At 39.5% G+C, this 12774-nt stretch overlaps 1 protein-coding gene across 1 annotated transcript; it reads left to right on the top strand.

Moving 5' to 3' along the window:
- The first annotated feature begins 2268 nt into the window (after nucleotides 1-2268).
- LOC142194090 (uroplakin-3b-like) lies at nucleotides 2269-12322 on the top strand. Its single transcript, XM_075263116.1, has 6 exons — nucleotides 2269-2345; nucleotides 7361-7504; nucleotides 7614-7812; nucleotides 8034-8110; nucleotides 10707-10839; nucleotides 12211-12322. Exons 1-6 carry the CDS (start codon nucleotides 2291-2293, stop codon nucleotides 12320-12322), a joined length of 720 nt encoding a protein of 239 aa, XP_075119217.1. The 5' UTR covers nucleotides 2269-2290.
- The last annotated feature ends 452 nt before the right edge of the window (nucleotides 12323-12774 follow it).

A 12774-nucleotide genomic window follows, 5' to 3' on the forward strand; every position in this document is an offset into this window, starting at 1 on the left:
GAGTTACGTGCCGCGAGATTTGGCACGTAGACGCCGCGTGACCCTTTGCGTGCCGTACACGCTCCCATTCATTTCAATGGGAGCGGGAAGCGTATGCGCTGCGCTAGTTTGCGGCCGTGCATTTATTCACGGCCGCAAACTAGCGCGGAGCATACGCTTCCCGCTCCCATTGAAATGAATGGGAGCGTGTACGGCACGCAAAGGGTCACGCGGCGTACACGTGCCAAATCTCGCGGGACGTTACGCCGTGTGAATGCTCCCTTAAAGAGATGGCGGCCTTCAATAACCAGCATAATAATACCATGTGCAGGTCCAGTGGCTTTTTTACTATTATGCTGCTGTCCCTTTAAGAGGGTTTTTTTTAATGTATTTTGCTCTTTTGACTCCCTAAGTGTGCAGTTTAACATTCACCGTACAAGGTTTTTCCAGTTTTTACAAATTAGACATGTCATAACTACACAGTTTTCTCTGACTGATGTGATTATTTCAATCTACCCTCTAATTGGGGTACTTCGGTCCCAGGGGCCCCGGGGTCTCATCTTAAATTTATATTCCCACCTTATATAGGCTAAAACCAGTGGCGTAACTACCGTGGTAGCAGCAGTAGCAGCTGCCACAGGGCCCGGGCCATTAGGGGGCCCGGTGACAGCCGCTACCGCTGCGGTTTTTTTTCAATAGGCAGTTACGGGCCCTATTCACTTGCCGATCCTGGCTGGGCCACATTGAGGGCACAAAATGTACAAAATGATATGCTCATGACACATTTATGTTAATCAAATAAAATGTGTATTTTTAGGGCATACTAGTATAGGCTCCAACTGAACATCTTCCTCTGGCAGCTGCTGCAAGGTATCAATTCAGCTCCAACACTTTCCATTCTGAGGTGTCAATTGAGTCCCATTTGGAATGTAACCTACTAAAGTCAAAGATTTTAAGTGGATTTAATTGAAATAAATAAATAAATAAATAGGGGCATTAGCATTTTGTACTTGGTGACAGGTCTTCTTTTAGGCCTTGATCTGAGGTTTATCACTTCTTGGTATCTTTAATAGCACACCCCTAGTACCAAAATATATGATTACTGATATGTATATGCTTCTTGTTAACTTTGTTGTGCTGCCACATGCTCTAAATGTCTATAGTCCCAGGCCTATTTTTTTAATGCTTGATAGTACAGACAACAGAAAAAAACACCTGTTTTTTACAGATTGTCATTTAACTTTTGAACAGATGGCAGCCTTGCTGTGCAGTGTTCAAACCATCATTGCAGAGACTACGCCTGTGTGTAAGAATAGCAGATAACACATGTAGATTTTGCAGACAGTCTGTACATTTATAACAACTCCCATACATAAATAACAATTCCTAATTGGTCACATAATAGTGAAGTTCGCCTGTGTTAGGGTTGATCAATAGCGATCCTGTAATCTGGATGGTTAAGAAGGAGAAGGGCCCACCATCTATCACCACCCAAACCCCCTCATGGTGAGAATACAGGGCTCCAAGGGGTTGCTAAGGCTGTTGATTGGCCTATGAAAAATGTATGAAAATAATAATAAAACCTTTCAAAAAATCCTTATTCTATAATCCTATATATATGTCCATATTATCTAAAAATAATGTTATTTATCATAGGGTGAATGCATTGAAAAATTAATACCATAATGCGCACATGCATGTGTTTGGATCACTTTGTCTTTCCATGAAAAAAGACATAAAAAGTGATCAAAAACTTGTACGGATCAAGAAATGGTACCAATAAAAATTACAACTTTTCTCAAGCAAAAAGAGCCCTCACATAGCTCCATCAACAAAAAAAAGTAAAAAATTATGGACGTCAGAATACGCGCTCCGCAGGCAAATAATTTGTTTTCGCAACAAATTAATGTTGTTTTATTTAGTAACAGTGGTAAAACATAACAAAGCCAATATAAATATGGTAACACCGCAATCGTAACGACAAGCCAGACAAAGTTATCATAAGAATCTAACTCTTCATTTTACGCCAAAAGCATGTTTCAGGTGACGGGACAGGTTTGGTGACATTTCAATGGATACAAAAGAATTTGCTAATGGAAGTCCTTTTATAGTGTAGCACTGATACAATTGTTTATGCACTGAAAAACAAGTAGGACATGTTTGCCATCAGCTGAATGTGAAGAATGAAGATATTTGAGGTATCTCCCCAGATATTTTAGAGTGAAAGGTGTTGGCAAGTTTTTGTGTATTTTGTCAGAAATATTTTAGTGGCTGTGCTCACAGGGACTCCAAGCTCTGAAGAGAGAACACCATGACGATGTCTGCCCAGTTGTGGCTGCTTCTTACATTATCTGGTGTTGCTGCAAGTAAGTGTATTATAGTCTTAGTTTACGATATATGAATGCCAATGTATTTGAATCTGCGAGACCCCCATAGATGTAATATTGATGGTCCATTATAAGGATAGGTCATCAATACTCGAAACTAGATAACCTCTTTAACATCACATTAAAATAGTAAAAACCCAATTGCAATTGTAGAGTGTAGCTGTATTGTGCAGGGCAAGTTGTATTTTAGAGGAACTGATTCTATGTATTTAAATATTTTGTGAGGAGATTTGGGGGCTTTTTAAAAATGTTTTCTTAATACTATTTGACTTTTCTAAATATTACTTGACCTGCTATTACAACTCTCCTTACAATTTTTTTAACCTCTCTCTCTTTCTTCTGGAATCTTTCCCTCCTCCTTCAAACATGCTGTCCTAACCCCACTACTGAAAAAACCTTCCCTTGCCCCATCCTGTGCCTGTACCATTAACTGCTCCCTAACCTCCACTTCACCTCTAAACTCCTGGAACGCTTGGTCTATTCCTGCCTATTCTGATATCTCTCTGCTAACTCTCTTCTGGACCCCTTACAATCAGGTTTTCGTGCACTACACTCTACAGAAACTTACAAAAGTCTTCAGTGTTGTCCTAATGGGTAAATGTAAAGGGAACTATTCACTTCTTATTCTTCAGGATCTCTCAGCAAAATATGACACCATAGACCACCAACTCCTCCACACTATGCTCTACTCTATTGGCCTAAGGGTTTTCTTCCTCTCACCCTCACCCCACATATTCGGACTCTTGCTCCCTCTTGCCACATGCACCTCAAACATCTCTAGAATCTACCCTTTTCTCACTGTGCAAACATCCTCATTGTCACTCTGATTCGTTCTTGTCTTGGCTATTGCTATTCTCTTCTAATTGGGCTTCTTCTTACCAAACTCTCCCCTTTACAATCTGTCCTGAATGCAGCCACCAGACATTCTGTCAAAGCAGTATACAGATGCATCTACCTTGTGCCAGTCACTGTAATGGTCACCCATCTACTACCGAATACAATATAACTTTTCACACTCACACATAAAACCCATCCATAGCACTGCGCCCCCCCCCCCCCAATATCTCCTCCCTCTTTACTCTCGACCACCCTAACCATCCTCTCTGTTGTGCCAATGACCTTAGACTTGTATCATCTGTTATTTAAACATCCCACTCCTGTCTCTAAAACTTCTTTTGATCTGCACCCGTGCTCTTGAATGCTTTACCCCAGACTATTAGATTAATATGCAACTATATTAGCTTCACACATGCCCTAAAACCACATCTCTGTAGTCAGGCTTACGATGTAACTTGATCACATTGTCCTATATCTCATCACATTAAGCCAGCATTTCTTACCCTAAGTTTTCCTTTGCACTCTATTCCTCAGATCCTGATTCCTCCATCTAGAAGGAAAATATGTTGAATTGTTGGTTATGCTAAAGTAAAATTTTCAGTAACACACTGAAATTGACATTTTCGGAGTGCTACAGTAAATCTTTTTTTCCACTTTACATTTTTATTATTTTGGCATTTTACTAATTTGCCGTAACATTGATGTGAACAACAGCTTTTTTTTTTCATTTCAACATTTTTATTGATTTTACATACTCAATACATATTATGTAGTAGAAACTATTACAACTATTTTTTTAACTATTTTTTGTCAAAAATTAACATTTATGCACGTTACACAAAAATATAAAACATGTACACCCAATTAACAACTTAGTACAGTGATGGCGAATCTTTTAGAGACCAAGTGCCCAAACTGCAACCCAAAACCCACTAAATTATCGTGAAGTGCCAACACGGCAATTTATCCTTAATACTATTGCGAACATTCACAGACCCACAAATTACAGTTGTGTGAATGGGGCTTTACAGAGGTCTCTGCATTTAGCACTTTGAACAATTAATGTTCACCATTTACATAGCACAGGATCTGTTTTATAGTGACCGTGCAATGTCATTACATCTTGTACTAATATCACGTCTGCTATAAAACAGATACTGTGTGATATAAATAGTGAGGGGACCCCAGACAGTATTATATGCTCCACAGTGGCCCCCCCACAGTACTATATGCTCCACAGTAGGCCCACTACACAGTATTATATTCTCCACAGTACCACAGTAGCCCCCCACAGTGTTATATGCTCCACATTAGACCCGCACACAGTATTATATGTTCCATAGTAGCACCCCCCCCAGTATTATATGCTCCACAGTGGCACCCACACACAGTATTATATGCTTATCAATACGCCCCCCAGTATTATACCTTCCTCAGTACCCCCCCATACAGTATTATAAGCTACTCAGTATACTCTCCCAGTACTATATGCTCCTCAGTACCCCCCAGACACACAGTATTATATGCTCCTCAGTACGCTCTTCAGTATGACTGACTGGCTGACACACACTCACACAAACTCCTATACTTACCCATGAAGAGCCGCCGGTGTCCACCTCCTTTTGACTGCGGACGCTGATGATTCACGTCATCGCGCCTGCGTCGGGGCAGAGGTCAAACTCTGCAGTCAGTGTAGGCCGCAGCCTGTCCACGGGGAAAGTTTTATTGCACATTCCTGAACAGGCTTCCACTGGCCCTGGGATGTATGAAGATTGAAGTTCCCAACAATCTAACCTTTGTAACCTCTTCCCAACTATAATTCTCACATATAAAAGGTTTTTTTATGTAACAAAAAAAGAAAAATTAAACAAAACACTACATATTTGGTATTTCTACACCTGTAAAAACCAGTGCAATGAAACTAAAATATTATTTAACCAGCACAATGAATGTAGAAAAAAAAAAATTCGTAGAAAACGCAGGAAATTATTCTTCACAATCTTGCCTCATGAAATATGCAATAAAAAGTGATCAAAAAGCCAGATGAACCCCAAAAGCACAGCTTGTCCTGAAAACAATAAGCCCTCAACCAACTCTGTCAACAGAAAAAGTAAAAATTTTAGGCATCTCAAAATTTCCATATTCCATAGGACCTATAGAATAAAGCTAAAATGTTACATATCCTGTATGGTGAACACCTGGCTGCTGCCGGAAGGGAAATGCATAAGCTGTATGAGCATTTATCAGGGTCACCAAATGATTAGAGTTTATGAAAGAAAAACTGATCCCTCATTTACCCCTCCCCCCTCCCCATGTCATAGGAGTTAGTGGGAAAATCATGTGGGATTTGGTGAACTCTGCACAGCTTACATATTCACTTCTGGGAAACTAATTCTTACTACACCCTTTCTTAAATTCCTTGAGGGGCTTGGATTTCAAAATGGGTAATTTGGGGGGTTATTCCACTTTACTGGCACCTCAAAGACTATGCAAACATGGCGTACAAAAATCAAACCATCTAAATCCGCGCTCTGAAAACTAAACAGCACTTCTTCTCTCCTTCTGTAAGAGGAGCAGCGCTATTTCAGTTTTGGAGCACAAATTTAGACTATTAGGTTACTGGATGCCATGCCACTTTTGCAGAATTCATTAAATGCCAGTAAAGTGAAATCCCCTGACACATAACTCCATTGTGAAAACTACACCCCTCAGGGAAATGTATCCTTGGGTACAGTGAGCATTTTAAATGAAAACTCAGTGTTTTTGCCTCTGCAGAAATGCTGTGGGAAAAAAGACACTGCATTTACAGAGGGGGAGGGGGGTGCTAGTGGTAACATTACAGTGAATACAGTGCAGTAATATTTTGTTACTTCCCACATTTCCCATCTCTTCCCTTTGGACCACCATGACCACTTCTTCCAGCTGTGACTTGACTCTGTAAAGTTTGCAACACAGACATCTTCGGCTCCTCACTTCTCTGCGCACCCGACCCATATATATATATATATATATATATATATATATATATATATATATATATATATATATATATGTATATTGTAAATAAATATATATACACATATATATATGAAATGCCCCTTCTTTTCATAATGTCCCTTAATGAACACTTTTATAAATGTCCCTTGCATGCGGAATTATGCCCCACAGCGGCCCCTGCAGCCTTTATTATGCCCCACAGTGGCACAATAGACTGTGGGGCATAATAGAGGTTGCAGGGGCCGCCGTGGGGCATAACAGAGGTTGCTGGGGTCGCTGTGGGGCATAATAGAAGTTGCAGGGCCCTGCATCCTCTATTATGCCCCACAGTAGCCCCTGAGTATATTAATAGTGGTAGTTGGAGTTCACGGCCTGGGCCTGATGGCAGCCCTGTGCACTATGTGTGCATTACAGTTCCCTCACAATAATCTTGCACATACCTGTAGTGCTCTGTGCCATTCCCCATACTGTACTGACTACAAGATGAAGAGGAATGTGAGACAGAAGTCTGCTTCAATTCATTTTTTCATTTTCATTTTTGTTCTTTACGCTGTTTGAACAGGCCCTTACTCTTCCCTCTGAGTCTCTAAGAACTATGACCCCCCCCCCACACACACACACACACACACACACAAACACACACACACAGCCCCAGATGCTCAGGACCTGCTGAGAGTGGTAGTTTTATTCTTGCTAACCACTATACTATTATGCTGCAGTAATAGTGGCTGCTCTGATGCTTGAGACAACCATCTCAGCCATTTAACTTCTCTTGCGCCTAATTCACACCCCTTCATAAATTAGGCATGTCCTCCAGGGTCGTTGCACCTAAATAGAATACTATCCCAGCTCCTTGCTGGCATAGAATTCTAGAATCTTTTATGCCAAAAAACTGATATGAATGATGATAAATCGGAGGAAAGTGGGATTACTTTTTTATGGCTTGTACGCCAGTAGCTGTAGGGTGAGCTCTTGGAATTAATTTCATGGGTGGAACCAAGACATGCCAGTCCAACTCCGATTATACCTGCACAAAGAATAATTAGTATCTCATGCAACTTGCAAAATCTATTTTAATACCCTGTTTATATGGTATAATACAGTAAGAGTGTGACTATTTAATAGAGGGTAAGTTTATATGTGTTTCATTTTTTTTGCAGCTTATTACACTTACAAACCACGACTGACCACTAACTCTGTTCAAGGAAGGTTGACAGCTACAACATTTATTCTGGAAAAACCCCAGTGCCTCTTCGATGTGACGACATCTAATAATGTATGGTTAATTGTAGCTAACAAGACAGGTAAAGAATTCCTGCAATCATCAATACAAATTACAATGCAGTAATGAATAAAGTTCAATAGTTTTATTGTATTGACTGTTTTGTATTCAACGCATTTTCTTTCTTGTAGTACAATTAAATTCTAATTCGTTGACAAATAGCGCTCCTCGTCCTAAATTTCAAACCTCCGGTTACTATTGGACCCTTCCAACTCCTGAAAATAAATATACCTGTAATAATGTAGCTGATTTTATTCGAGTTGGTGATGAAACTTCCTGCTCTGATAAAGACATTTGCAATGCACCTTTACCTTCTCCTGGCCCATACCGGTAAGTATATGCTATTAAGAACCTAACCTTGGGCCCTTTACTAAAAATGGGAGACCATAACATGCTCGACAATGCCATTTTCTGTGTTTAAAGTATAGCTTTATTTTCTATTAAATTGGATTTACACTATATATTTGTGTTACATTGTAAAAACTGTGACATTTAAAAATAATACATAATACTGAAAAACAATGTTTGTGTGTGTTCAATTTTCTTTTTAGAGTGATGTTTGTTGTTTTGAATGGTAACAGTCTAGTGTATAACAGTGAATGGTCTGACCTAATCACACTCCGCCAAGGTAAGACAATATAACCATTAGCAATGAATATGTTGTATTCCATGCAAGACTCTGTTTGCTATACACTTGCCATATACACCAAGGAAGCTTTTTAGCACAGGATCCCTTAAGTATCTCATGCCACTGTTGGAGGTATACTGTAACATCTCTGCCTGTTCAGGTCACTGCGCCACCCTCTGCTCGCATACGGTGCAGGAGTCGTGTGCAGTTTAGATCCTTGCGCAGAGTTTTTGGTTGCACTGCGTGAACACAGCTCTAATTCTGTAATTGAATTTGCACCACACCCATCTTCTGCCCTTGTCTGCTTCTGTCCATGAAGTAGTTAAATTTGGTTTTGCGCTGTGATTGACAGCCTGGCTTCCTGACAGCTCCGGGGCGGGTTCATCTCCCCTATTTAGTCTTGGCTCACATTCACACTGGTGCCTGTTATTGCCTCGTGCTTGCTGGCTTCTCTTGCTGTTATTACTTGTATTCTAATCCTTGACCTCTGGCTTTCCCTACTGACTATTCTTTTGGACTTCGATTTGGCACTCCATTGCTCGACTGTTACCGAACCCTGGCTAGCTGATCTCCCTTTGTTGTTGTTTGTCTTGTCTGCATTTTGTGTGTCACATATATAGGAAGGGATCGTCTCCAAGTTGCCGCCTATTACATAGGATAGGGCCTGGCAAGAGGAAGGGACAGTGGGGGGCTTCAGCTTAGGGCTCACTGTCTCTTGTGCCCCTCTCTCCAGGGTTTCTAGCAGCTACTGGGAAATTGTCATCAAAGCAATTTCCTAACATATACATTAGGAAATCTGCCTAATCCCTGCCTTCAATGGGAGGAATAAATGAGCCATAAATATAGCCATATGATATTGCAGCAGCAACTAGACACTAGTTAGTACTACCTTATGTATAGAATTTTCCATAAAAAGAGATTATTTAATTTATGTAATGGGTATTGCCCAGAACACTGTTTATATAGCGAGCCTTGGTGTATACTATACAGTCAGTGTATATAAAAAGTATTGCAAACAACCAGTTAGAACAACTTTGGTTTTTTAATCTATATGGACTACAACACTGGAATTGCAACACTGCAGTTTGTAACCTACTAATACTATATAAGTCCAGTACTGATTCCACACCATGGTTATGGGGCTACTAGAGGGAACTGTAGAACTTTCTCATCTAGGACATGCACCCATTTTTGTGATCTTTCAATCTATATATAAGGGGGTGGCCACAGGTATTCTAGCAGGCCCTGGGGACACTGAACATTCAGGGTTTTTTTGTATCATATTGCAAATTTAATTCTACAAAAATCAATTTTTAATGTGCATGCAAATGACCTGCATGCACATTGCATGCACATTAAAAATTGATTTTCGTAGAATTAAATTTGCAATATGATGCAAAAAAAAAACCCAGAATGTTCGCTATTACTAACATCTCCCACAACAATATATGATTGGTTTAGAAGTATGAACTTAGTCTACGAGTAACCATTGTTTTAGTGGATGGGCTCTCCATTGTTCGGGTCTTCAATGACTGAGAGCCTGGTGTAAATGTGAACCTAGCCTTTAGTATATTTATTGGCTATCTTGACTAATTTTTTCTTGAACTTTCAAATCATAGATAGCACTTGTTGGAACGACGTGCTACAAATTGCTAAATTTGTGTCATACAATGGCCATAAATATTGTTACTCATCATATACACATGGCAGCCTATTCTGAAAAGACCAGCGAAATGATCATTACACTTGGAGTGTGATATCGCAATCACTAATGCTATTAATATCTAGCACAAGACATAGTACAAACTGTGGACAAAAATATGCAAACTACAGTATGTTTGCTTCAAAAAGAGAAAGTGTCATATCCAGCCTTGTCACATTCCTTTTGCTACTGGGTTTGTATTCAGTTATCTCTCATTGCCTTCTGGAATCCCTACCCATAATGTGAATGTATATATACTGTATATATGAAAAATATATATTACCCCTGAGGTCACCACTATTTACACATCATCCTGATACATTCTGTATTAAGGTCATAAAAGTGGATTGTGAGGACAAGCATAAAGAGAGTAATTCAATGCCTGCTGTGTTTGTCCCTGACTGTTGTACCCACAGAAATACTATGTGTCTCCCTCCCTGTATTGAAATAAATTTATTCTCACTAGTGACCAGCACCAGAAGAGACAAAGAAGACTTTTATCACTAAGGCATATACGCCGCGTATACGCCGCTCCTAACTCCCATTGAAATGAATGGGAGCATTTTGAGTGCTTCATCTGCCGGCACGTGTATACGTGCCAGATCACGCTCAACGTTACATCGTGTGAACTTACCCTAACACTCGCAGTCAGCCTAGTATGTGCAAATGTGCAGAAGCACCAACCTCAAAAAATAAAATAAAAATTACAGATGCAACTTTTTATGGACTATCTCTAAATATACCATTTACAATTCTGGGACATTGGGATGAAAGATATGTTTATAAGGAAGAGTATAATGTATATTGTGCAAGTTTCTCATATTGTCATAGTTTACACATTTAGTTATATATTTACTGTGTCAATTTTTGTTCTTCTCGCTCTCCACTAAACAGGAAAAGCGGCATCGCTAATTGATACATGGCCCGGGGGACGGAGCGGGGGAATGATTGTACTTACCTCCATCCTCTCAGTCCTATTGGCTACCTTTCTGGTTTGTCTAATTGGGACATTTATTGTAGGAAGAAGGTAATTAGCGTTTTCATACTTCATAACACAACAGCAGCAAACTCCTCAAACAAAAATGCTGCTTTTCCACAACATGGGGGCCTTAGATTAAAGGGCACCATGTGACATAAATAAAGTGGTTCAGTGGCGTCTTACAGTCATGCTGGGTGAATCCCATCCACACCTTGCGTAGCGAACATGCAGTGATTTCTAAAACTTTTGAAGTTTGGGAATTCACAGCATGTCAATTATACCTACGGAAACATCAGTGGTTTCCTTATAGGTATGATGGAAGTATTTTTCCTGCAGTGCTTCTCTCATGCCTGCACAGTAGAGGTGGATTGCCAGCTGCAGCGCAGCATCGGGACTTTTGCGCGCACGCCAGCAGAGTCTAAGAATATAGGAGCCGTCCCAAGAAGGAAGTCTGGAAGGAAGACACGTAAGTATGATGGGGTGGAAGGGGGGGATTATTGGTGATGTTGCGTTTCTGGAAACGTGGAAACCAGAAAGTGTTCTTGGGAGGGTCACACAACCGCCCCAGGGATATGGGTAAATATACATTTTTACTAAATTATGTAATTTAGAAAGTAGGTAGAGGTAGGGTGTTTAGATTAGATTAGATGTAGATTATCCCGGGCAACCCCTTTAATGTCTATGGCTAACGGACCATCATCCGTTATACTGTCCATTACTACTGTCTGTTTATTTCTGTACATGCTTACACATCAGAAACAAAAAAAAAAAATGGACAGTATAAAAACAGAAAATAACAGACACTAACTAATATTAATGATGCTAATATGTCCATTTGTTTAACTGATTTATTGACTTTTTAATGGACATTTTCAACGGTAAAGTGAATGCCCCCAAAGGGTCCATTCACAAGGAGGTAAATGATGAGGCATTTGGTGTGGAATTTTTCACATGGAAAAAAGCCTCCCATTGATTTCAATGGGTTCTGCTAGCTTTTTTTTTCCACTAGTGGAATTTTCCGCTAATGGAAAATTCCACTAGTGGGAAAAAAGCTAGCAGAACCCATTGAAATCAATGGGAGGCTTTTTTTTCAGCGTGGAAAATTCCACACCAAATTCCTCACCATTTTCCTCGCCGTGAATGCCCCCTAACATGAGGGAGGCAAAACTGCAAAACACAAGCATTTATGCTATGCCTGTTTCACTTAATTTTTTTCGTTTTTTTTTTTAGTTACATTTTGATTCATATGGCCGAAGCCTAAGGGAAATACATTAAAATGTTTCAATTTGATTTACTTGAAAAAATTAAGTTTTATTACATGTACATTTCTAGAATTTAAAACTCTTTATTCTCGATGTAAAATATTTTTTATTGACTTAATTTATCTATACATTTTTATTTATTTTATTTTTTTTTAAGGATAAAGAAAAATCCTGACTCTGTTCCTGTTCCCCCAGTACAAGCTACGAAGAATTATGCAACACACCATGCACCTGAAAATCCTAATATATATAGTGTGCCAAAGCTCTAGTGGGCCGCTCTACTGTCAGTCCTGTAGGACTTTTAGCACACTGCAGAAGTTGCTGGGACATCACTCTCCATAGGAAATACATTTAATTGTCTTTTGAAATTTGCTGCAAACTGCTGAAGATGTTTCATTGCTAGGGATAAAATCTTTCAGAAGACAGTGTCTTAAAATCAATACATGCAGGGATTTCAGGGCTATTTTTATATCTATAGAATAACACGAACATATTATGAAAGGATTTAGAAATGACTCAATGTGCACTTACCCAGTTTCCTATGGGCAGCAATTTCCCAGAGATTTTTTGCAGTATGATAAAACGTCTAGACTTAACCCTTGCCTCAATATTTTCGATTTCTGATAGTGACTGCTTTTATCATTTCCTTTTGCAAGTTATGATTCTGTATCTACAATTGTATGTATTAGTACTATGCAATTTGGCAAGTGAAAAAACAATC

This window comes from Leptodactylus fuscus, chromosome 2 (assembly GCF_031893055.1).
Source record: "Leptodactylus fuscus isolate aLepFus1 chromosome 2, aLepFus1.hap2, whole genome shotgun sequence".
In the NCBI taxonomy this organism is placed as follows: Eukaryota; Metazoa; Chordata; class Amphibia; order Anura; family Leptodactylidae; genus Leptodactylus; species Leptodactylus fuscus.

Bases quoted from the DNA above. Each gene is read 5' to 3' on its own strand.
- LOC142194090 (XM_075263116.1), top strand. From the start codon at position 2,291: ATGACGATGTCTGCCCAGTTGTGGCTGCTTCTTACATTATCTGGTGTT. The intron at 2,346-7,360 runs GTAAGTGTATTA...TTTTTTTTGCAG, and splicing joins ATTATCTGGTGTTGCTGCAA to CTTATTACACTTACAAACCA. The intron at 7,505-7,613 runs GTAAAGAATTCC...TCTTTCTTGTAG, and splicing joins AATTGTAGCTAACAAGACAG to TACAATTAAATTCTAATTCG.